At 38.8% G+C, this 26318-nt stretch overlaps 1 protein-coding gene across 1 annotated transcript in view; it reads left to right on the forward strand.

Annotated features, from left to right (window-relative positions):
* LOC125226111 overlaps positions 1-26318 on the forward strand; it is a 43985-nt gene that overhangs the window by 9056 nt on the left and 8611 nt on the right. Inside the window, exons 2-6 of the mRNA XM_048129974.1 lie at positions 12263-12360; positions 13423-13490; positions 14051-14154; positions 15425-15504; positions 16180-16268. Coding sequence (XP_047985931.1) covers positions 12263-12360; positions 13423-13490; positions 14051-14154; positions 15425-15504; positions 16180-16268 — 439 coding nt within the window. The remainder of the gene's footprint in view (positions 1-12262; positions 12361-13422; positions 13491-14050; positions 14155-15424; positions 15505-16179; positions 16269-26318) is intronic.

Here is a 26318-nt window from a genome sequence, read left to right on the forward strand (position 1 = left end):
ATGTTTAAAACATGCCCATATAAAATACATTAAATAAATACTCACATTCCAAATAAGTCCAGCGTAAGTCATGAGTGTCATGGCTCTCCGAAAACATCAACCTCAAAGGTTTATGCACCCATCAATACGTAAGTAGTACAATAAATCCAAGTTTGGCCAATTCAAGATTCGCGGACATCCAACCTAATGTGAATTTGAAATCTAAAAGTACCTAGAGAAGACCTACCTGTTTTTAACCCCCGACGCAAATAAGTTTGACGAGTCTGTTTGTCTATCTGTCTGCTGGCATCGTAGCTTTCGAACGGATGAACCGATTTGGATTACGTTTTTTTTGTTTGACAGCAGAATTAGTCGGGAGTGTATCTAACCATGTTTGATGAAAATCGGTCCACATAGTGTCGGGGGTCTTTTCAAAATTTTAATTTTGTTGGTTGTAAGTAGGTTATTTGTTAATTTTAGGATCGTGGATGGCTGATTATAGAATACGTCGTGTCGGTCGCGTGAAATGGCCTATTGCGCCGGTGCGTTAACGACGTAACCTATATTAGACTTATATTGACCGGGATATATGTAAACCGTCATTACCTTTTTGATTTTTTAACGTACATACGTGGCCTCTCGCTGTTTTTGCCCAGATCCTGCAAATTGTGGCATGAGCTACCTTCTGAGGTGTTTCCCTTGCGCTATGACAGGGTTCTTCAAGAAGCAAGTATTTAGGGTTCTCAAAGGTCGGCAACGCATAAGTGGCTCCCCAGGCCTGCTAGCCGAATGGCATTTCTGCAACGCCAGACGCCGAGAGAAATGCAGTCTAGCTCTGCCGCGCCAATACGCAAGAGCGATAGAGATAGATAGTTATGACAGAGATATTATCGTGAGCGTTTGTGAATTCGGCTACGCACACTGATGTTACTTATATCTATGGACGGCGATGACTGCTTTCCATATTCTTATCATAAAAAACATACCTATATTGTCATATCCCTATAATGATTCATTACGCTAATGTTGAGTCCTCTTGACAAACTGTCAAGGCTTTTGTGAGCCAGTCTTTTTGTCCGTCTGTCCCCGCGGGTCGACGCCCGCGCAGCCATTCGCATGCAAACGGCCGTTTTCGGACCACGTGCTTACCGTTCTTTGAGAACTTATTATGTATTTAGATGACTATCGCGTGAGTTATGCGGTTTCAAGTTAAATCGGGATGGTAAAAAAAATACTGTCTCGCATTTACTTTATAGAGCTAGTTTATAGACTACCGTGAGTTTTTTACGTTCTAAAAATATGAAACTTGATAGAATAAAATGAAATGTAACGGAATATAATGTATGATATCTTTGCTAGTAGATAGTAAGAAACCGTTTGAAGGTTGTGTTCAGTTTATCCATACAAAGAAGGTATTTTTTGTGACGTTATTGAATGACTTTAAAAATTCGTGGTATCCACAAAGTAAACGAGCAATTGTAAGTGGAACGTTAAACACCTAAATTGAGAGAACTAAAAGACACATAAATGCTTCTTCTTTGTTGGGGGCTATGTAAGGTAAGGTAAGTGTAATGTATCGGATTTAATATCTACTGGCAACCCTCTGGTTGTCACAGTGCTAGCGCATTACCAAGAACTGTCATTGTATTGCCTGGAGTAAAAGCAATCATAAAATTAACTAAATTGTGTTTTATTTAAAGACTTAATATTGGCGACGAGATGGCTTTAGTTGGAAACATTGAGCATTATAATTCCCAAAAAGATTTCGCGGATTATAATGAAAGGATGGAGCAGTTTTTTATAGTAAATTCCATTGAAGAGAAAATGAAAGTTCCGATGCTTATAACCCTAATAGGACCAGAAACGTACAACGTCTTGAAAAACCTTGTTTCACCAGATAAACCGGCTGAGAAGAGTTATAAGGAGCTGGTAGAAGCCCTAACTAATCATTATGTGGCGAGTAAGTCTGCTGTAGCGGGCAGATACGAGTTTTATATGTGCAAACAAAAGGAGGGACAGAGTGTGAATGATTTTGTGGTGGAAATTAAAGGGAAAGCGGCTTTATGCAAGTTTGGTACATTTTTGAAGGAGGCACTGCGGGACAGGTTGGTGTGTGGACTCATGAGGGAGCATCTTGTCAAAAAGCTGTTAACGGTGGGTGACAGTTTGTCTTTCGAGGAGGCTGTAAAAATTGCTTTGGCTTAGGAAAGTGCAGAAAAGGAGACTAAAAATATCCAACCTGTCGGGTCTGTCTGTCAGTCGGAAATAATGAAGCTATCCACAGGCCAGAGAAAACAAATGAAACAACACTCAAAAGAAGATAATGCTCAGCATACCAGAGAATGTAGCCGTTGTGGAGGCAGTCATACTGCGGACAGATGCTTTAAGAAGTCTTGGACCTGTTACAATTGCCAAAGACAAGGGCACATTGCCACAAAGTGTCACTTTCGGCCGGCAGGGGAAAGGAAGCTACTGCAACAGCTTGTGGAGCAGGACAAAGAAGATCAGGGCCAGGATGAACAGGATGGTGAAGAAGTAATTCTAGGAAGTATTCAAAATATCAACAGGGACGAGGAAGAAGCAGCATGGTTACCCTTGTGACTAGGAAATCGAATTTCTCTGAAGATGCAAGTGGACACGGGAGCATGTAAATCAGTGATACATAGTAAGGACTTTAAGAAGTATTTTAGTGAAAGTGATTTAAGGAAATGTAGTACTAAATTAAAATCTGTGTCAGGGGAGCCATTGAAAATTTTAGGAGCTGTTAAATTATGGGTAAAGAATATAAAAAAAGAATTATATTTAATAGTGATTGAATGTGACAAATATTTTGAGCCATTAGTTGGTAGAAACTGGTTAAGAATTATTTTTCCTAAATGGCAGAGGTATTTTCAGATTAAACTGCTGGAATCTGAAGGTATAGATAAGAAAAAATTAATTCAAGACATTAAAAAGAAATATGCAAAGGTTTTTGAGAAGGATAGGTCCTCCCATATTTTGAAATTAAAAGCAAGTCTAAAACTGAAGCATGGAGCAGAACCTATCTTTCACAAAGCTTATACTATACCCTATTCAAAGAAAATGGAAGTGGAAAAAGAATTACTAAGTTTAGAAAAGGCCGGAATCATAGAAAAAGTGAGGCATAGTAAATGGGCTAGTCCAATTGTGGTGGCGCAACGAGCTGATAAAAAAATACGTGTTTGTGTGGACTATAAAGTAACACTAAATCAAGTACTGGATAGTGAACATTATCCTCTCCCATTACCTGAGGACATTTTTACTGAATTGTCAGGGGGTAGTGTTTTCTGTGTTTTGGATTTATCGGGTGCATATCAACAGTTATTATTAGAAGAGACGTCTCGTGAGTATATGACAATTAACACCCATTTAGGCTTATTCCAACCAACCCGGTTGCAATTTGGGGTTTCAAGTGGACCGGCAGTATTCCAGTGTGTTATGGACCAAATTTTAGAAGGATTAGGAAATGTCAAGTGTTTTATTGATGATATAGTAATAAAGGGCAAGAGTATTTGGGATTGTTACCAGAATTTAGAAAAAGTCTTGAAACGTTTACTTTGCTACAATGTAAGAATAAATTTAGAAAAGTGTCAGTTTTTCTCAACGGAAATTAAATTTCTTGGCCATATTATTAGCAAAGATGGGGTGAAACCATTACCGGAGAAAGTGGAAGCTATTTTAAAAGCACCGGAACCCAAAACAGTTACTCAGGTGCAAGCTTATCTTGGTCTACTAAACTATTATGGGAAATTTTTACCTAGATTATCAGAATGCTTGACACCCATTTATAATTTACTGAAACAGGATACTCCTTTTAACTGGACAGAGAGTTGCAAAAGAGCTTTTGAAAATAGTAAGAAATTATTATTAGAAAATCAGTTAATAGTACATTATGATGGTAGTAAAGAGTTATTTTTGACATCAGATGCTAGTAAATATGGAGTAGGAGCGGTACTTAGTCATAAAATTGATGGTGAGCCAATTAGTTTTGCATCTGGTACCTTGAATAGTGCACAACAAAATTATTCACAAGTAGAGAAAGAGGCATTGGCCATCATTTTTGCTGTTAAAAAATTTCACAAGTTTTTGTATGGCCGTAAGTTTGTTTTGGTAACTGATCATCAACCTTTGAAATTCATTTTTGATCCTCTAAAGAGAATACCAGTAACTGCTAATGCCAGGCTTCAGAGATGGGCTCTTTTACTGTCTGGTTATAGTTATGAGATTAGGTATCGAAAAGGCACATTACTGGCGAATGCTGATGCCTTATCTCGCTTGCCCTTGCCTGAAGTAACAGTGGAGTCTGAAGAAATAAGCTACTTAAACTTTTCTGAAGATTCACCATTGAATTATAAAGAGATTGCATTGTGTACTAAGACTGATCCAGTACTCAGTAAAGTTTGTGAATTTGTGACTACAGGATGGCCTAAAAGTGTAAATGAGGATTCGCTAAAGCCCTATTTTGTAAAGAGAGCTGAGTTATGTGTAGAACAAAAATGTTTACTATGGGGTAGTAGAGTAGTAATTCCATTAAAATTAAGGTCTAAAGTACTTAGCAATTTTCATGAATCACACCAAGGGGTGGTACAATCTAAAATGTTTATGAGAGAATTTTGCTGGTGGCCAAACATGGGTCAGGATATTGAAAGTTTAATTTTGGGTTGCGACATCTGCCAATCTTCTAGAAGTTTTACTAATACATGTTCACTGTATTCCTGGAAGACCGCAGAGAGTAATTTTGAAAGAGTTCACATTGATTTTTTTTATGTAAACTCTACTAACTACCTATTAATTGTGGATTCTAGATCTAAATGGTTAGATGTACATATTATGCAGAGCACTACAGCCCCACAAGTTATTGAAAAATTATGTAAGACTTTTGCCTTTATAGGGATACCAGCCCAGTTAGTTAGTGATAATGGCCCACCTTTTAACTCTAGTGAATTTGTAACTTTTTTGAAAGCTAATGGATGTGAAGCACTCAAGACTCCTCCGTACCATCCTCAATCCAATGGATTAGCGGAACGGACCGTATTTACTGTTAAAAAGTTCTTATCTAGATTAGAAAATCTTCACCCTAAATTATCTAGAGAAATAAGTTTACAGAATTTCCTTTTTACTTACCGGAACTCACCTAATGCAACGGGAATGTCACCAAATGAACTTCTGTTCAAACAAAAACCTAGAACCAGATTTGATTTAATGAAGCCATATAATGTAATTTCGAGAAAAAATCAGAAAGCAAATAGACAGACAGTATTAATAAATTTTAAGGAGAGGGATAGAGTTTGGTGCAAGGAGTTGAGCAAAGGAAAGGGCTGGGTCAAAGGAACTATTGTGAAAAAATTGAGTGTGGTTAGGTATGTAGTTAATGTGGAGGGTATTCATAAGTATTACCATGCATCCTCTCTAAGGCCTTGTTTTAGCTCTGACTTAGAACACCAAGCGGACATATCTGTAGAACAAGAAACTAGGCCTGAAACGTTGTCTGAGGAGCCACCAGTTCAGCCTTTTAGCGAAGTGGGTTTTGAAAATAATGGGGCACCTTTAGAAGTAGATCGAAATGTTTCCATGGGTGAAAACGTTAGCAGTGGAATGCCAGAGCATCCAGCTGCTGGAGAAGGGGAAAGGGAAAAGGACGTTAGTATCGAAACACCGGCCAGCCCAACATTAAGGAGGTCTGTTAGACCGCGAAGAGCGCCGGATAGGTTAAATTTGTAACTATTAGATTTTAAGTTAAACTTTTGAAAAGGGGGACGAATGTAATGTATCGGATTTAATATCTACTGGCAACCCTCTGGTTGTCACAGTGCTAGCGCATTACCAAGAACTGTCATTGTATTGCCTGGAGTAAAAGCAATCATAAAATTAACTAAATTGTGTTTTATTTAAAGACTTAATAGTAAGGTAAGGCTATCTTAGCGCCTATACCTCTAGTATGTAGCACTGCGACTATCCCCGATCTATTGTGATTTATGAGAGGCTGAGACACACTTTAAAGCTTAGAAGAGATGATACCAAAGGTTTAATTATTTACCCCCTTATTCATTTCTTAAACGTTCACTATAGTTATAGGATAAAGTTCATTTGTTCTTTCTATCACACCAATTAACTTATAACTAACTATAGTGTACGTTTATGAATAAGAGGATAAAACTTTATTACACAAAATATATGTACACAACTATGTACAAATGGCGGACTTAATACAGCAGCATTAACGCGGGTGCTGTCACTGTGAATTTCCTTTATTCTTCTGTCTTTGCCGCACTGCCGTGTAAAAACGTTCAGTTTGATACTAATTTTATTTTATATCACAAATACTTAGCATGCTTACAGCCCCGAATATAATTCACAGAGTTAAATTTAAGCTAGCATGACACTATAATATGGATTCGAAATGTAAATGTGCAACAAAATGCTGCACCTTTTTAGTTTCTGCAGTTCTTAGCGTAATAAAGACGTTTTTGTCCCCTGGGTAAATAAAGTAAACTTTTAATGAATAATCTCTACCATCACTAAAATTTTATAGTAGGCACCCACTTCGTAGGCAAGCAAGCGTATCCTTAGGACGCTCACGTAATGAATGTAATTTGATAACGACGGAAGGAAGCCGCGGGATTGTTCTCGTATTAGTATGTGCCTCTCGTAGGGCCTTCACCCACATCGCCACACCATCGTTAAAGGTTGCGTGACATCACTGCCCAACGGGACACTTATTACAATTCTAGCTATTCGGTTCGATGGCTACGTTGCTCTATATCGTAAACGTAGTGATTCAATGCTCTTTGGCGTAAACGACATGGGACATGATCGTAGATAATTTTTTGTCTCGAAGTAGCCATTTGGTGGCACTTTTTGGCAGTGTTACCATGTCCATGTCGCGGAAAATGAGTGTACATTTTGGTTCGAAGTGCACTGAGCACTTTCTCCATGTTACAATGTTATCTATCTTCCATAACGTTTGACCTACGCTATCGAGTAATGTGTTAAGACGATACGGTAGGGGTCAATTCTCCATACAAACGCTCTCGACTGTTTCCTCCCTCGTTTTTGAAGATAGAGCAATGATTTTTTCAACACAGATTGTTATTATTTTTATCTGTGTCGGACCGTTTTGATTTTTTTGATATTCTGCTTTTTAAAGACTCTAGAGCCAATCAAAAATTTCCAAAAACGGCCTTTTTCATTGTTGCGCAAAAAAAGGTGTGATACTCAAGATTGTCAACAATTAACCAAAAAAGCTAAACAGTCCGACATAGATTATTTCATTGTTATTCAGATTCTCAAATTTCGTTTCGATTGATTAAGTTTTGAAGGAGGAAAGAGTCGAGAGCGGAACCTCGATTTTAAAGATTTTTTTGAAATATCTTTTGATTGAGTTATTCTTAATGGACAATTTTTTTTTCGATAAATATAGTTAATAACACTTGTACATTTAACTAAAATTCCCAAGTTGAAAGGGGGGCTCCTTTCCATTTTAGCATTTTCGCTACCGTATCCTCTTAAAACTCAAGGTAGCCACGCGCTGGTCATTGTATAGGATATTAATTTACCAGTGTCAAAAGACTCGCCATTTGTACATTTTTTTGATTTATGTGTAATAAAGTTTAAATAAATAAATGAATAAAAGTAGAAATAATCGCGAAACAAGACAAACACATTTAATAATTAAAAATACAATAACTATCAATAATAGTGTAAGGTACAGCGGGGCAAATCTCGATTGGGGGGCAAATGTAACTGGTCCATTTTTTCCATGTTTTACAATTGCATTATTAAATAGAGTGTCCACCGGTTATATACGGTACACGTGTTCAGTAGATACATGTAGAACTCAACATCATAGTGTAATAATGGAAAAAAATGGATAAGTTACAATTGGCCCCCCAGTCAAGATTTGCCCCGTTGTACCTTACCACGAAATGATCCCTCAGGCCTCAGCATAATGCTAACCATAAAGTGAGCGCTGATCTTCCTTCGAACATGTAATTGAGCTATCAACGTTGACACATTGCTGAATAATATCAATCCCAGGCGCCTCTTCTACACTGAGAGAAATTTGCATTGTGAATTTAACAAGTTCGACTTGTTGCGGTTTATCCGTTTGAATCAGCCAAACGTATGTTTAAAACAATATGTGTCAGGTTGTTTTTATAAAATCGACTTGTTGATTCAAATATATTGCCGATTCAAATGACAAGTAGCTTGTTGTTTGAACTAAAGAGCACGTAGGCGCTATTTTAACCAAAAAACTTGTTGAACGAACATGAAAACTGGTTGTATTTTCTCTCAGTGTACGAATCTATTAGTTTTTTTCATTTTATTCAACACTATTAAACTCTCGTATGGTCTAGACTAGACTCCATCAACTGGTTTATACGTGAGCTACTATTATAACCAGTTACTATCAAAAACAAGTTCAAGCAACACTAGTTGTCGATACTCAGCTAGGGAAAAACGATTAAATAAAATAAGGTTACTGAGTAATTCAACAAGCTTAGGTATTACGTGTTATTGTAGCTTTAATTACCATAGTTTACCCTAGAACGCGACTTAAGAATACATTAATAGCGATTAATGTTAATTTATTTTATTTATGGCTGCGATGATACCTTCCGGATGCTTCAGATTACGCTTTAAAGGGCAAAAAAAGATAGCCACGATTGTTGAGTGCACACATTTTGATGTGGACTGAGATAGGGACCAACGTGATGGCGCCCCTATTTGTTTATCTGTCAGTACATATAGTCAAAAACTTAACGGGCGTGTGATCGAATTTATCTGTATTTAAAATCTTTAAAAATTGTTTTCAATATTTAAACAATGTAAACTTTCACGATTTTTACACATATTTTAAGTCCCGTTTGCAATTTTAAATATTTAAACGATTTTTTGTACGTTGGTTTCTTTTTCCTACTTTAATATCTACGTTTGAATTTTATTTAGTAATTTCTTGGCCGTCTCACACTTGTTTTGTGTTCTATTGCCCTACTCGAAGTTACACCTACAATAAACAGTCATCAAATATCGTTGGAACGTAAAAACAATTAAAATTATATCTTTACGTCATGTTCGATAACATTCGCATAACCGCATGCAACATGATTGGGTAAATCATCATTCGTTACGTATCCTATCCATCCGTAACTAAATTAAATAATAATTAATAGCTAGAAGCTATAAATTACGAGTTACATTGAATCATGCAAAGTATTGAAATGCTGCATTCAATATCTTATGTAAAAGTGTAATGTAAACAATAAACGTAATAGTAAAATTTGAATAGTAAGATGCATAAACTAGATAAACCTAAGAGTCTACTTACCTATCTATAAATCTAAGAACATTAAGAAAATAATTATAAAAACAACGATAATTCGGTTTTTATTTTAGGAAAAAGCAGTACGACAAGATTATGACGCGAAATATGTTTGGCTTCGTCATCTCAATTTATGTTGGCCATCTTCGATGACTTTTCCTAATTAGGTAAGTACATTTAAATGTGCCACAATTTTCGTTACAATTTTTACAAATTTTGCAGCCAGTCACGTTTTTGGTTAATGTTTTTAATATAACCCGAGATGGCATTGATTGTCATTGGAATCATAAACATAACATAGAATTCTAATGAACACAAGTTAAATTATAATCTATTGAAAATATTTCAACTTGCGCGGATTAAGAGGCATTTCCCGCGATTGGAAAGTACGCTGGTTCGTTTCCAGCCTCAGGCACCGGAGGACTTGGTCACTTTTTCTTTCATATGTGTAATTTATTTCGGTTTTAATAACATAGAATATTACGATCGAAGCAAACCATTCGTCCTTTCTAATAAAACCGCATCGGTCCCCGACGTCCATTATAATTCAAACGCATGTCTCACCTTCCTCGGAGGCCGGGCACCGGAAAACGGGCCTCGAAAGTTGCGAATCTTCATAGAAAATCACAGACTAACTGTCTCACTAGATCCCTCGGACCGGCGCGACAATGGGGTTGACAACTGTCAAAGATTTTTATAAACATCTCGCGCTGACATTTGTTAGTGGTGTTCTATACTCGTAAGTCCTACAATTAAAGGGGTCGATACCTTTAAATGACAAATTAAAAATTCTTTGACACTATTTATAAGATTGACACTGTATGAGCGGTTTCGCACTAAGTACGATCCGAATCCGATTGAAATCCGTGAAAATAAGATCCGTGTAGCCCTAGAGCGTTGAAAAAAAAAAACAAATCAGTCCGACACAGATAAAAAAAATCTATGTTGAAAATAAACATTGCTCTAGCTTCAAAACCCGGGGAGGAAATAGTCGAGAGCGTTTGTATGGAGAATTGACCCCTCCTGTTGCCTCTTAACATTTTGCCACATTTTTTGCAACTATGAAAACACCAACTTGAGAGTTTTCTGCGTCGAAGTATCGGGAGCTCGACATAAATCAAAAAGGTAATCACGGTCTATAACCCGGTCAATATAAGTCTAATTTCTACACAACTTTACTGTTGTCCTTAGGTACATAGCCTGATAAGCAATATGCTGAGACTAGACTATTTCGTCGATCCTAATCCTTATTATGTTTTATTTGTAACATTTTCCTCTTGTGTGCGTGTTTACGAATAAATTAATTCTATTTCTATAAGATATATGTCTGGTGGAACACCATAAAATTGACTATGTGCGATGAATACGCCGCCTAGTTGAAATCGATCTTGGCAATGAGCTGGGATGAAGTTAAATTGCCACATACCGCCGCTGCATGATAATCAGGTAATCTTAATGAACGTGATACCCATATTCCTTGTCATCGTAATGTCACGGTTAAGGTTATAGATACGAGTAGATAAAATTTATTGAAAAGTGGTAACGTCGTATACTTTATGCCAAAAAAATTACAATGACACTAATTCAATTTAAATGGTTTTTTCAAGTCGATGTAAAGTTATTTTTAACCGAATTCAAAGAGAGAAAGAGGTGCTCATTTCGACTGATTTTTTTAATTTTTTTAATTGGGCTCTAGGTTGTTGTTTTGACTTGACAAACTGTAGGTGCCACCTGCTCTTTATTAGCACAAAATGAACCTATACAAAACCTAATTTATAGAGCTAAGTTTAAGATAAGTATTACAGATCGAATCATGTTACTAAATTAAAATTTTGAAAAAGTAACCCCGACATAGTGGATCGATTTTCATAAAACATAGCTAGGAACATTTCCGACTAACTCAGCTTTCAAACAAAGAAAAAAACTAAATCTAAATCGGTTCATCCGTTCGGGAGCTACGATGCCATAAACAGAAACACATACAGACAGATAGACAGACACGTCAAACTTATATTATTTTTGTCGTCGTCGTTAAAAATATGTTACATGATGAGAGGTTCCATAGAAATTAGCACCTAAGGTTAAATAAAATACTTAACCTATTTGCATTGTTCTTAGATGCCATAATACTTTATCTATAATTACAATGACTTAAGATGAAGAAGATATGATATAAAACTGCAATTATAACATTTATTACAAGACTTCCGATGATGGATTTGCTTCCTTCTTGATGCATTGTTTCTCTTGTGTTTTTTCCTGATTTCAACCCTTTTTTTAAATCCGACGCAAAAACGACGAGGTGTAATAAGTTTGACGTGTCTGTCTGTCTGTTTGTCTGTCTGTGTGTATGTCTGTCTGTGGCATCGTAGCCCCCGAACGGATGAACCGATTAAGATTTCGTTTTTTTGTCTGAAAGCTGAGTTAGTCGGGAGTGTTCTTAGTCATGTTTCATAAAAATCGGTCTACTATGTCGCGGTCGGGGGTTTTTTTCAACATTTTAATTTTGTGGTTAGGTTATTAGAACCTTATCTTAGCACCAAGATCTAATCACATCAGGTTTTGCTACCTCCTAAGGCAATTTACCACTCATTATACGAGTATAATGAGTGGTAAATTGCCTTAGGAGGTAGCAAAACCAAAAGAGAGACAAAGAATAAGATATATATTTAAGTACGAGTACTTAAATATATATCTTATTCTTTGTCTCTTTTGATATAACCACAATAAATATAACTTAAATACAACAGGGTACCATCGACAACCACTAAAATAATCTTATTTTGATGTAAGTAGTCAGGTAACAATCTATAAAATGGGCTTATAAAATCTCACAGTATAATTATTTACAATTATTTTCTAAAATCAACTAGATCCCGTTAAACTAGAACTCATTATCTAAAAGTGGTCCGACTGGTTATAATTATACGGTGTATTTTCCAGTGCATCACTGCAGCGTTGCTGGTGGCTGTCTCGGCAGCAGCGCCCCCCGTCCCGCCAAGGTTCTACCAGGGGCCTGGAAACCCTAACTTTCAGCCCGGGTAAGTTGTTTTTTTTTTTACTTGAGGGCAGGGTAAGTTATTATACTCTTAGGTACATACTACCGCCAAGGATTATTTATATAGGATTTACATACTTCATACTAAGAATCATACCTCGATTTTTTAGCGCCACCTATTAAATACTATCATAACTACACTGATAATTCCTAAAATTTTTTTTTAAATGTTTATTGACGTGATATCATGATTTTGAAATAAATAAATAATATGTCATTTGTTCTTATAAAACATAAAAACACGCAAAAATATTTGGGGAAAATATGACTTTGGCCATCTCCAGGCTGCGAACAGCGCCATCTAGTTTTAAGCCTAAAAGGCCCATACATTTCAGTGGTACGCTTTTTTGTATAGGCTTTGTCAATCCAGCATTAAATCGTTCTTGCTACCACATAGGTCATCATTCTCCTTGCGTTATCCGGGAATTCGCCTCTCATGGGAGCCTAAGGTTCGCTCTGACAACTAATCACAAGATTTGGCGTAGCCACTAGTTTTACGAAAGCGACTGCCATCTGTCCGGTTTCCTCACGATGTTTTCCTTCACCGAAAAGTAACTGACAAATATCAAATGTCATTTTTCACATAACTTCAGAAAAACTCATTGGTACGAGCCGGGATAATATAAGCCTAATGATATTATTAATTTCTTTTATTTGTAAAAATATGCCGTTATAATATTCAAAACAATCATCATCATTCTCTTGCCCTGATCCCAGACACTCTTCCATACATCTCTATCCCCCGTCATCTCACCATTAACTTGCTTTTCATATCATCTCTCACACAGTCCATCCACCTCTTCCTCAGTTTTCCTCTCCCGTTACTTCCTTCCACATTCATTCCAAGTACCTTTCTCGTGATGTAGCCGAATGGCATTTCTGCGACGCGAAACGATAACGAAACGCCGCGAAAGGTAGACTGGCTCTGTCGCGCCAATGTGCAAGAACGATAAAGATAGATATCTACGAGCGTTTCGTTTCGTGAGCATTTGTGCCATTCGGCTACGTACCCTGTATTCAAGACGGTATGTGTTGTTTTTTTTAGGCTGGAGCAATATTACTTAGACAACGCGGAAGTGGCGAATTATTACAGCCAAGCGCAACAGAAGCAAGGTAACGACAACACAATGCAAATTGTCTAGTTTTTACTTAGAGATTCAATTTTGGAACAATCGCGGCAAATAGGCGACAACCGGATGCCTAATGAAATTATGTCAAGTAATTGGACATTCGTTTTCATCTCAAGGACAACACAAAATTAGGCTTCTGTCAGCAAAGGTTTGCAAGCTCTTAAAATCAGTACTTTCTGAATTCATGTGAACCATGACCAAATTGATCATGTTTCACATTCTGTATGTTAAATTTCAAAGTGCTTATTGTAAGCCTATTGGAATAAAGAATATTTTGACTTTGACTTTGACTATGCTGAAAATGTAAAGTAAGTTTAGGAAGTCAGTTACTTGCATCATTTACATACTTTTATTATTGTACAGAAATGAATGTCATCTCGTTTTCATTCTGTCTGTCTCTTGGTATCCATCGGCTTGGTATTATAACAGTCAAGTAATCAAAGGTATTCAACGCCAAATAAATCTAGGTGTATTGAAAGGTCCCTCAATTAACCTAAAGTATTGCTGAATATCTCATGCATGTAAAATCTTGGACCGTTCCAGGTCAAGTGAACGCGAACGCGCCAGCTCGGCTGGAGAACCTGGAACCTGACAGCGAAGTGGAGCTGGTGCCAGGAGTGCAGCAGCCGCAGCAGCCTCCTCAGCAGGTCCGTATAACACTAAATACGTATGCCAGACTGCTAAACACGTGCGCAGAGCAGACAAACCACCTGCCCAAGCAGGGTCTCTGCTGGCATCTGGCAATCACCTGGCAGTAGACGGTCGGGACGGTCTTGTACCACGTGGAGGCGGTCAGTGGAGGAGGCTGGCACAAGTGGAATAGGCTGGGATCTTGAATTAGTCGCCCAGGATCGTGAAAAGTGGAAGATTCTTCTAAGAGCCGTATGTCCTTAATGATATGATATAATAACATTTCAATCTATCAATCAATCAAAATATAATTATCATACATCAAACCAACTATGTGTTATTTGGTACAGCGACTTTGTCTCTCGAAAAAGGCGGAAAAATTAAAAATGTAACCGCTTAAAGTTAATAATTATGTGGAGGTTTTACTGGCAAGCTAATTTTCAGACAATTTTTTCGAAAAATGAATTCCCAAGCACTCTAGGCATAATTTTTATGGCATCTATGGACACTTCGGCAGACATAATATAAAGAATATACAGTCGCCTATACAGTTTGGTATTAAATTCGTGTAACCAGTGTTTAAAAAATCGTAGCACAATTAATAGTTATTTGTTATACAAGGGGGCAAAGTTGTATTTTAACGCCGAGTGTGGAATTGAAAAACGAGCAAGTGAAAGGATTCTATAGTTGAACCACGAGTGAAGAGAGTGGTTCAAGAATAGAATCCTGAACTTGCGAGTTTTTTAACACACGAGAAGTAAAATACATTTGCACCCGAGTGTAACACAAAACTTTTCCCCTCACTACAGCGAGGAAATTACAACGCAAAAAATGCGTTTATCACTGCTTCCAGTAGTTCCACAGGTGGTAAATCATCTTTATTACTACATTCACCTACTTTTATCAATTTTAAAGCAGTTAATTTGACTTTATTCAAGGTCAAATTACTTTACCCACTAGTGGATAAAATGCGTTTTTACCCGCTGGTATTAAAGGACAAAACACGTGTTTCCGAGCTAGTGAGGGGAAAAAATATTTAAAGTCACATACAGGTCGAACGCGATTAATTAACATTATTTTACCTTTTTTCCCAACGTTTCGGCCAGGTTGCACGTTGGGAGAAAAGGTAAAATAATGTTAATTAATCGCATTCGACCTGTAAGCGACTTTAAATATGTGTACAAAGCGCGAGAACTTAAAGTGTTAAGAGTAAAAAAAAAATATCTAGCGCCTGCTTGAAAGACGCAAGCAAAGTCAAGCGTATAACGCTACAATTATTATTTTCAGAACCCCGTATCGCCCAACTTACCGGGCTTGGTTCCTGGACAGCGAGTGTTCATCGTGCATATGCCAGTCGCAGGATATAGGTAAGTCAATAGGAGCAGCCAGTCATTGCAGTAGGGTGGGTAGTTCTGTACACCAGCAGCAGTCATTAACATTTACTTACTGTGATGAATACTGTGCCCCAATTTTTTTTCTCTCATCTCAGCTTTCAATCCGGAGGTTGAACCCCGGCTCGTACCAATGAGTTTTTCGGAACTCATGTGCGAAATGTGATTTGATATTTGCCAGTCGCTTTCCCGGACGAATCCCAATTAAGCCTAGTTACCCTTCGAGTTGGAAGGTCAGATAACAGTCGCTTTTAACTATCTGTACTTAAAACAAGTGTCAACGCCAAATCACAACGCAAGGATGATGACGTTGACCTCAACTCATATCTAGACGTAGATTCTACCAGTAAATTGACACGAAATCAGCGAAACTTCACATGAAGCCCGGTGATGTCGTAATTTTCAGCCATATTTATATATTTAGCACTCTGTCGTTCCAAAATCCATGCGCCGTGCGGTTTCAGAGGAATTACCTCCCGCGGACGCTCCGGCTGTGGAATGAACTCCCTGCCGAGGTATTTCCGATGAACTACAATATGGGGTTCTTCAAAAAAAGAAAGTACAATTTTCTGATGGGTCGGCAACGCGCATGTGATGCCTGTTTGCCATTGACGTGGTATAAAAAAAATCGTAAATTTTCATTTATTTCAGGCCCGGCACAGTTGGCGGGTACCAGCCTCTATACATTGTAGCTGCAGCACCTCAAGGAGGCAACGCTGCTGGAGGGTATGCAGCCAACGGTACGGATGCTTTGCTTTTACCAACTACAAAATGAATATAGAAAAAGACTGCTATCAGATGGCATGCCTAAATATAGTTGTTGGCAAATGTTTTTTTCTCTTCAGGTATAGAGTGCCAAAACATGTTTAAATGGTTCTTTTTGTACCTTTTTGGTACGGAACCCTAAAAAGACGTCTCAAAAGAATGGAAGTAATTTAAAATAAGTAAAACTGTAAGCAAATGATGCCTGTACAATGCAAGCATTGCACATTTCTCGCGTCAGCATAAAAATTAATATAATTATGACTTTATTTTAATTGCTGTATTTGCGATTACGCCATACATCGATTTATGCATTAGTTTACGTTTATACGTGCTCCTAGCTAGTACTCAAAATACCTTGGTTATCAATAAATTTATAAGTGTATCAAAATCAGTGTTTCTATCAAGACTACAATCAACCATCAAGAATCATATCATCTAAGGTGTACGGCTCGTACATCTTAATGGTCCTTCGAAGCCATCAGTGACTGTGACAGTGATTTCGTCCAATCGGCCTCCCACAAGCGGGTCTCACCGTGCGGATGAAACAGGCGTAGTGAATCATCAAAGCCTGACTATATTCATTGTCATAGAAAAATCAGTTCATCATCGAAGATATCAAGATCAACAGAAGACGTCTACTATCAATTCAAGTAAGAGGAATCTCGAACTTGTAAAATCATCATTATAGTGCTGCAGCTATTATCAAATTATCATCAATTTTTAATCAGTTAACCAAGGTAATCAATATCAATATCATACATCAGTGGCCACAGTATTGTCAAATATTTTGATTAATACTCACTATCAAATTATCAATCTACTCTACTACATATCAATAAATCAAGATGAGTTTAGACAAGGAAATGGAAGCGATTTGCAGTGATCAAAATCAGCTCATGGCCAATATGAACAGGCTATTTGAGAACTACAAGAAAGATAGTCCAAGCCGTCGGACTATGTCTAACATCAATAACAAGTTGGCCGGCCTCGACGGGTTCTGGCAAGAGTTTCAAAGCAATCATGCAAGGTTATTAGAATTCCAGAACGAGGACTGCACTCCTTTTGCCGAAAAAACATACATCAAAACCAAATCCTTCTACGAATCAGCTCGGTCTGTATTGCTTGATCATTTGGATACAGTTCAAAAGGCTGCCTTATCACCGAGACCGAGACCAATCTCACCAAAACCAACAGAACGTTCACCACTCCCTTCGTCAGAGATGCCCAACTGGGCTGAAGAAAGAACCAAAAATGAAGAAAATCAACCTGGGCCATCGGATCTTCAAAGCCGCGCCGTCCCTACCCATCAATCTGTAGATCAAGAAAGGTCGGCCACCCAGGCTACAATCAATTCTGCTTTCGCAATTGCACCTATTTTCAATATCACCGAAAAACCAAGCGTCGATGCTGCCAAGTTGTCAGAAAAGATGAGAAAGCAACAGAGCAACTTCAAGGCCTTCGCACGTACTCTACATTACATCGACCTCTCCACAGTAAATGAAAAGTGGGAATTGGAAGATTTACTTAAATCAGTACAGTCTCGTTGGACAACTATTGACACTCTTCACTGGGACATCGACAGTGAACTTTTCGAAAACGACGAAACTTATAATCAAACGTTTTGCAAATATGAGAAGAAATTCCAAGATATGAAAAAATCTATCAATTCCAAAATATGGTCCATGGTCCACCGTGAAAAATCAACCCCCGTCATGGACATCCCACCCTTTAGTGGAAATTATCAACAGTGGGCTTCATTCAAGGATTTATTTAATGAAGCCATACATCATAACCGCTCGATGTCTAATGCACAGAAGATGCAATTTTTGAAAAATAAGGTTAAAGGTGAAGCTGAAAAACTCATTCAACATCTGAACATCAGCTCAGAAAACTATGAAACCTGTTGGGATATCCTAAATCACAGGTACAACAACACGAAACTAATTTTCACCGCACACCTCAACAACCTGCTTTCGCTATCAACAATGCAACAACAATCATATCAACAAATCAAGCGCCTACATGACACCACCAACGAGTGCCTAAACGCCATCAGGAACCTAGGCGTGGACATCGTGTCATGGGATCCCCTTATCGTCCATATTCTATCACAAAAATTGGACCCGGAAAGTCATACGGAGTACGTTGAATCATTGAAGAACCCACGTGACTTGCCGACCTTAAAGGACTTCCTAGATTTTCTAGAAATGAAATTTACATCATATGAAGCGAGCCGCCGCAAGTTGGACACACCAAAAACATCTCAGCAATCAGAAGCACCAAGAAAACCTTATTACAAATCATTTATGGGCATAAAAGATTCATCATTATCACAAAATAAATCAAATGATGTTAAATCAAGTTATTATCAAAGAAAACATTGCCCGGTTTGTAATAAAAATCATGGCATATTTAATTGCGAAACATTTCAAAGTGCAAGACCAGAAAGCAAACGAAGCACTATTGCAAGATTGAATCTATGCAAAAATTGCCTTTATAATCATTACGATAAGGAATGTTTTTCAACGAGTCGATGCCGCACGTGTCATGAACGACATAACACGCTCGTGCATGATGCCTACAGTCAGAAACAAGAGACTTCCGATCCACTTAATAAGCGCAAAACTGTTGCAAGTATTACGCAAGAATGTAGAAAAAATATAGAAGTTTTATTACCTACCGCCCTCATCAAAGTAAGGGCAGTAGATGGAAAGTATCACACTTTGAGGGCGTTTATTGATCCTGGAGCACAGATGTCATTGATCACGGAGGTTGCGGCTCAACTTCTCCAAATACCCCGGGAAAGCTGTGATGATACTATGTACGGCCTGGGAATTAATGGAAACTCCTGTAACGGCGTTATAAACGTCACTTTGTCATCACTGCATTGTGACTTTCAATTTGACGCCGAGTTATATATCATGAATAAACTCACTCTGCCACTGCCGAATCAAACCTTCGTCAAGCCCGATTTGTCATATTTAAGAGGACTACCACTGGCAGATCCGGATTACAACATCAGCCGAAAGATTGATATCATATTAGGAACAGAAATCTACGCCAAATTCGTTCAAAATGGAACCATAGTAAAAGACGATGACCTCCCCGTAGCCCAGAAAACGAAACTCGGGTATATCATTAACGGAAAGGTCCCATTGCCATCGTATCAACAATGCTGCACCATCGTCAACAACAGGAGTGATATCTCGCGCTTTTGGACCATTGAAGACATCAATGAAACATCAAATTTGTCATCAGAAGATCAACATTGTGTAGACTTCTACCGCGAAACTACTTTTCGACAAGAGGACGGAAGATATGTCGTTCGGTTGCCGTTGAAGCCAGAGAAGGAAGACGCGCTTGGATACTCAAAGAACATAGCCATAGCACAGTTCAGGCAACTCGAGATGAAGTTTCGAAAGGATCACAATATCGAAAAGGAGTACAAGAAGTTTATACAAGAATACATTAGTTTAGGCCACATGCGCGAATGTACAGACGAAGTCGACGGGCCACCCAACTCGACACAGGAGTGCTTTTTGCCACATCATTGCGTGAAAAGACCTGAGTCAGCAACTACATCTCATAGGGTGGTCTTCAATGCGTCTGCCAAAACGTCAAATGGGACAAGTCTGAACGACATCATGTACAGCGGACCCAATTTACAACACGACTTATTGTCACTCATCATCAAGTGGAGACAATATAAGGTGGCGTACGTGGCAGACATTGAAAAAATGTTTAGAATGATTGGTATGAACATTCAAGATCAAAAATATCAGAAAATCATATGGAGAGACAATGAACATCAAAGGTTCCGTGAATACGCTCTAACAACAACAACATATGGCACCAAGGCTGCTCCATGGTTAGCTATGATGACTTTAAGACAGCTGGCCAACGACGAACGCCACAACTATCCTCAAGCGGCTAAAGTCGTTGAAGAGAGTTTTTACATGGATGACCTGCTACACGGCTGTCACGATCTCGAATCAGCGAAGAAAATGAAACAAGATTTGATCAATTTATTACAATCAGGAGGATTTAATCTTCGCAAATGGTCATCAAACACGCCCGAACTACTGCAAGAAGCTAGTAAGACTCAAGATCAGCAAGAAACGTTCGAATTTAAAGATCAAGAAACAACGAAAACGCTGGGTCTACGCTGGCATCCTCAGGAAGATGTATTCAGTTTCCAACTAAAAATTGCACCACTCCCAACTCAAACATCAATCACAATGACGAAGAGAGAGTTGCTGTCGAATATAGCACAAGTATTTGACCCTCTGGGATGGCTGTCACCAGTAACCACGAAACTGAAGTTACTGTTTCAAAATGTCATATCAAATGACATCGGATGGAACGATCAAATACCCCAAAATATCAAGAAAGAATGGTTCACAATTTCACAAGACCTTCCAGTTATCAAAGATATCAAAATCCCGCGTTGGCTAAATACCTGCAAGAATCAAGAAATCGAACTACACGGTTATTGTGACTCATCAACTAAAGCATACGCATGCGCAATCTACTGCCGTGTTATCTCCACCGACGACAAAAAAGCAACGCCGCCGCCGCCGGTACTGATAGCAGCAAAATCAAGACTTGTACCGTCGAAAAAAGCTGTGTCCTTGCCGAGACTAGAACTGTGTTCAGCTCTACTTCTATCAGCCCTCATGGAGAAGGTCAAGCTATCTCTGTCAGAAAACCAAATCAAAATGGTCTGCTGGTCTGACAGTACAGCAGTTTTGGGCTGGCTAAACGGCGAACCTAGCAAGTGGAAGCCATTTATAGCTAACCGAGTTACGAAAATTACAAAAATCATACCACCGACTTGTTGGAACTACGTGAAGTTCGAAGAAAACCCGGCCGACTGCGCTAGCCGCGGAATCACGGCCCAGCAGTTATTAAAACACCCTCTTTGGTGGAAGGGACCAAACTGGCTGTCATCATACAGTGAAAATCAAGAAAGGCCCACGTTCACTACGGATCAAGAGGTTAAAATATCAAAACAAAGCCACGCGGTAACATGTCAACAAACAGACGGCGATATTATCAATGAATTAATATGTAAGCATAGCAACATGACTCATTGCACCCGCGTACTCGCCTGGATACTACGAGTGGCTTCGCGGCGTCAGCAAAGCTCGAGTTACCTAACAGCTGACGAGTTAAACACAGCTAAAAATAGAATCATCAAGTACGTGCAAGAAAGAGAGTTTTCAAATGAAATAATAAATTTGAAAACAAATCAATCAGTGCATTTAAAAAGCAATATTGTGAAATTAAGACCTTTCCTGGATCAAAATGGAATGCTACGCGTTCGAGGACGCCTTCACAACGCACACATCAGCTGGGAAATGAAGCATCCTCTTATCATTTCGCATAGAGGTCGTTTGACCGATTTGCTTATAGATCAAGCACATAAAGCTACTTTGCACGGAACTGCCAAACTCACTCACTCGAAGCTAAGAGAATCAGTCTGGATCATAGGAGGTAATAGAGCTACAAAAAATCGCCTCCGTCGTTGCATAACATGCCTCAAGCAGAAACCCCCAAAGCAATCACAACTCATGGGAGACTTACCTGAGTCGAGATCAAATCCATCAAGGCCGTTTTTTAACACCGGTGTTGACTATACGGGATACGTATCAGTGAAGGCAAGCAAAGGTCGCGGCATCAAAACGACTAAAGGCTACATTGCTGTGTTTGTTTGCATGGCGACAAAGGCAGTGCACTTAGAGCTAGTTTCAGACCTAAGCTCGGAATCATTTCTGGCCGCTTTACGGAGGATGTCCGCCCGACGTGGAGCACCACGTCACATCTTCAGTGACAATGGCACAAATTTTACTAAAGCCAACAAAGCAATCAGAAGAGAATATGAAGAGATCACTACTTCGCTTGATGAATCATTCTTCAACGCCATCAGCGATATGAACATCAGCTGGCACTTCAACGCTCCTTCTTGGCCCAGCGCAGGAGGCCTGTGGGAATCAGCGGTGAAGAGTCTCAAACATCATCTTCACCGAGTGCTGGGAGAACAACATCTAACCTTCGAAGAATTTTCGACTCTATTGGCACAGATAGAAGGTTGTTTAAACGCACGTCCCCTGAGCGCATTGACCGAAGACCCTGACGATTTGGATTACATCACGCCGGCACACTTTTTATCGAGCGGGCCGACTCTCCACATCGTTGAAACAGAAAGGGACGAACGCACTCGGTGGCGCCTAACACAGAAAATATTCCAAGATATATGGAAGAAATGGCAAACTGAATACCTGTGTCAGCTACAATCACGCTGTAAATGGACACAACTCAAGCCAAACATTGAGATCGGCGACGTCGTAATCATCCACGACGCAAACTTACCTGCTGGCAAGTGGGCCCTTGGCAGGGTATCAGAAGTCCACGAAGGAAAGGATGGACTTGTCCGTGTCGCCTCAGTGAAGACAAAAAATTCAATAATCAAAAGGCCCATTATCAAACTGTCTAAACTGCCAGTATCAGAAAACGAATCATCATCATCAACCAAAGAAGTACAAAACGAAGACACGTTGCCCTCGTCGGTCGCGCCCCCAGCAAAACAAACAAAACAAAGGAAAACAAGATCAAAACTCATCAATTACATCACTATGGCGCTTATGCTGTTTATGTTAATTATATCACCGGCACAATGCAATCATAGCGTGTCACATTTCAAAGAGGGACAAGGCATTTATTTTGATAAAATAACGAACATGAAGCTGGCCCGAGACGAGTGGAAACTTGTAGTTTATTATGACATCAATCCGTACTGGGAAGGATCAGAACTATTTTCCAAATACATCAGACACTTGGAAAATATGTGTCACGCCCTCGAAAATAAACAACAGTGCAACATCGTCCTAACTCAACTGCGCCACGCCTTTTCGGAACTAAAATACTACGACAGCATGCTACTCGGTCAACGCGTCGAGTCCCCACGACAGAGAAGGGCCTTCTTCAACGGCGTCGGTAACGTCGCTCACAGCCTGTTCGGCGTGCTCGATGAACAGTTTGCCGAACAATATCAGAAGGACATCGACCTGACCAGAGCTAATGAGAAACATTTAGCACAATTATGGAGGAATCAAACTTCGGTTATCGAGGCGGAAGCTAACTTACTGAAAAGAGTTGAAACATCAATGCAAAATCAGCACAAAACGTTCAATCAACACATAAACGACATCGAGAAGAGCCTTAACAAGCAGGCAACTGAAATGCAAGAATCAACCCACATAAATGAAATCACCGTATCATCAATCATCGCTAACAACATACTCGTGAACCTGAAGAGCATACAAGACACTTTATTGGACACCATTGCTAACGTTATTTATGGCAAATTTAACGTGCATCTCTTGACACCACAACTAGGGTTTGCAATCCGGATATTCGAATATCCGAATTATTCGAATATCCGCCAATATTTTTATCCGAAAATATTCGAATAATCCAAGTGAAATTATCCGGATAAACGGATAATTTCTATAAACATTATTTTTTATTTATAAGTAATATATTTAATAGATAGACGTCACTGAAACCAATTTCGATCAATTCTTAATACGGACAATGTTATTGCTAACAAGTTAACACCTATTTTCTATCTTCAAAATCAAACTAATATTTACAAAACAAAGAAAGCATTCGTGGACAAGAAGTAAGCAGAATGCCTCACCCCACGCACTCAGTTCTTATCAAATATTCGATTAATTGGATGATTTAAAAAAACAGAAAAACGTTCAAGTATTATTTTTTAATATGAAAACGTTACCCCAACCTACTTTCATTACTGCTAATAGCTAACGTGAAGTTATCTGTAAAACCGTACTTAATAAGGGAGATTTATACCTAGATTTCCTGGTCCCTTGTTTTTTTGAAATTGAAATTTAGCGCCTCACTCCGAATTTAGCTGTTATCAGTTCCATGGCAATTTAGTACGCCAGAATTCCCTCCACTTCACTAAGAAATATAAGGCATTTTCCTTTTAAGTCCTTAGTTACATTCATACACAAAAATCGGTCTAATTACTACTTATACTTTGAAATCTTAGTCGATCTACTGATCAACTTGGAAACTAAAACCCATCAAATTGCTGCCGAGCAATTTGAGGCGTTTTGGATTTGAATATTTAAATAAGTTCGCCTTTGTACCTCCTCCTTCTTATTTTTTTTAAATTTTATGTCTTGTATATTTTATATTTATATTTTATGTTGGTGGTACAATACTTATTTATCGCCTTCCATTCCCCCCATTGCCCTTCCATTGGTACTTTGGTACCAGCCACTGTGCAAGTAAGGTCTAAAATGATTCACACCTGGATAGGAAGTGTCTTCGACTAATTGGTCTTCTCTTTTTTTTGTTATTCTGTTTTGAACGAGTACCTATGCTCAGTTGCTCATTCCTGTTCTAAGACCCTAACCAGGACGCTTTTGTTTAGAGGCTACGAAAAGAGTTTTAAACTTTTTATATTATAGTATCCGATCCGGTCCAAGATGGCATCTGGTACGGGCGTAGGCATTTATGCAAATGACTAGTGACTACAGTGGTAGTATCAGCATGGGCAATTATGCCACTGTCTTTTAAGCCGAGACATACGCAATAATTACCTGTGTACATAAAAATATAGTTAGATAAACCCAAGGAAAGAATATCTATATACTTAGCGACAGTCAGGCGGCACTCAAAGCCTTCACATCGCCCAGAGGTGACTCTTGACTGGTATTAAACGGCATCCAAGCTCTTAACAAGCTTGGAAGGCAAAACAAGATGCAACTGGTATGGATACCGGGGCACGAAGGCTTCATTGGCAATGAAAATGCTGATGAACTTGCCAAGGCCAGGTCTGAAGACAACGTCACAAGGAACTATTAAAACGGCTATGAAGGACCATACAAAGGCTAATCACCAAAAAGAGTGGGATGCCCTGGTAGGTCTGAAGCATTCAAAGCTCTTTATGCGGAGGGTAGAATCTGGATGGAACAAAAAGTTAGGAAAGCTAGGCAAAAGACAACTCCAAATTATAACGGGGGTGTTCACAGGCCATTACGGGATCAAAGGAATGTTGGCCAAGATGGGACACGCTGACTACACAGATTGTCGCATGTGCGGCGAAGAGGAAAAGACCGTCAGACATCTAATGTCTGAATGTCACGCCCTCGCCAGACAAAGAATGAAGAACTTTGGAGCAGGCTACCTAGTACCAAAGGACATCAGAGAGCTACCCATGAGCCTCATCATCCGATACGTGGAGATGGTCGAGAAGCTCCTGAATAGCTGAAGGATCTTAAGATCTAAGGGGGTAATTGCACAAAAGATCCCGATGGGTCGAAGTGTATCCGGAAGGGCCCCGCAGATTTAAGATAAGATGAGTATCCGATCCGATCGAGCGAAGGACCGACTCCTATACATTCTCGAAATCATTCAAGGCGCCATCTTTGATTTTTGCCTTTGACATCCTTCCTATATCCGATATCGGAACGGATAATATGACAACGCTGTATCGCCTATAACCATCATCATATCCAATGATGTTGTCTCACGTTCCACTCTACACAAGCCATCCTCTCTACCATTCATTTCCAAGGTAAAGGTGTTGTCAGAAAAACTTCTCGTTATACCTCACACCTAACTAATCACTACTACTAACTGTCTTATATCGACAGCTCACTATCTGATTGCAAGATTCTAGTCATAGAACTAAAGATAGAGAGCTAGGTGTGTTTTAATTTCTACAGTTTGCTGATTTACGAAAAAAATAAATAAAAATGTAGGTAAATTTCGCATTATGGCGCTCATCTATCTCAGCCGTTATCAATTCCACGCTTATACGCACCTGTAACATTAATTTTGTTCCATTTAATAAATTATCCGAAATTATCCGAATTATTCGAATATTCGAATAATAAAAATTGTATTATCCGAATTATTCGAATATTAAAAATCCGTCGGATAATGCAAACTCTAACCACAACAGTTGAAAGATGAGCTGAACATCATAG

The sequence above is a fragment of the Leguminivora glycinivorella genome, chromosome 5, assembly GCF_023078275.1.
Source record: "Leguminivora glycinivorella isolate SPB_JAAS2020 chromosome 5, LegGlyc_1.1, whole genome shotgun sequence".
NCBI lineage: Eukaryota > Metazoa > Arthropoda > Insecta > Lepidoptera > Tortricidae > Leguminivora > Leguminivora glycinivorella.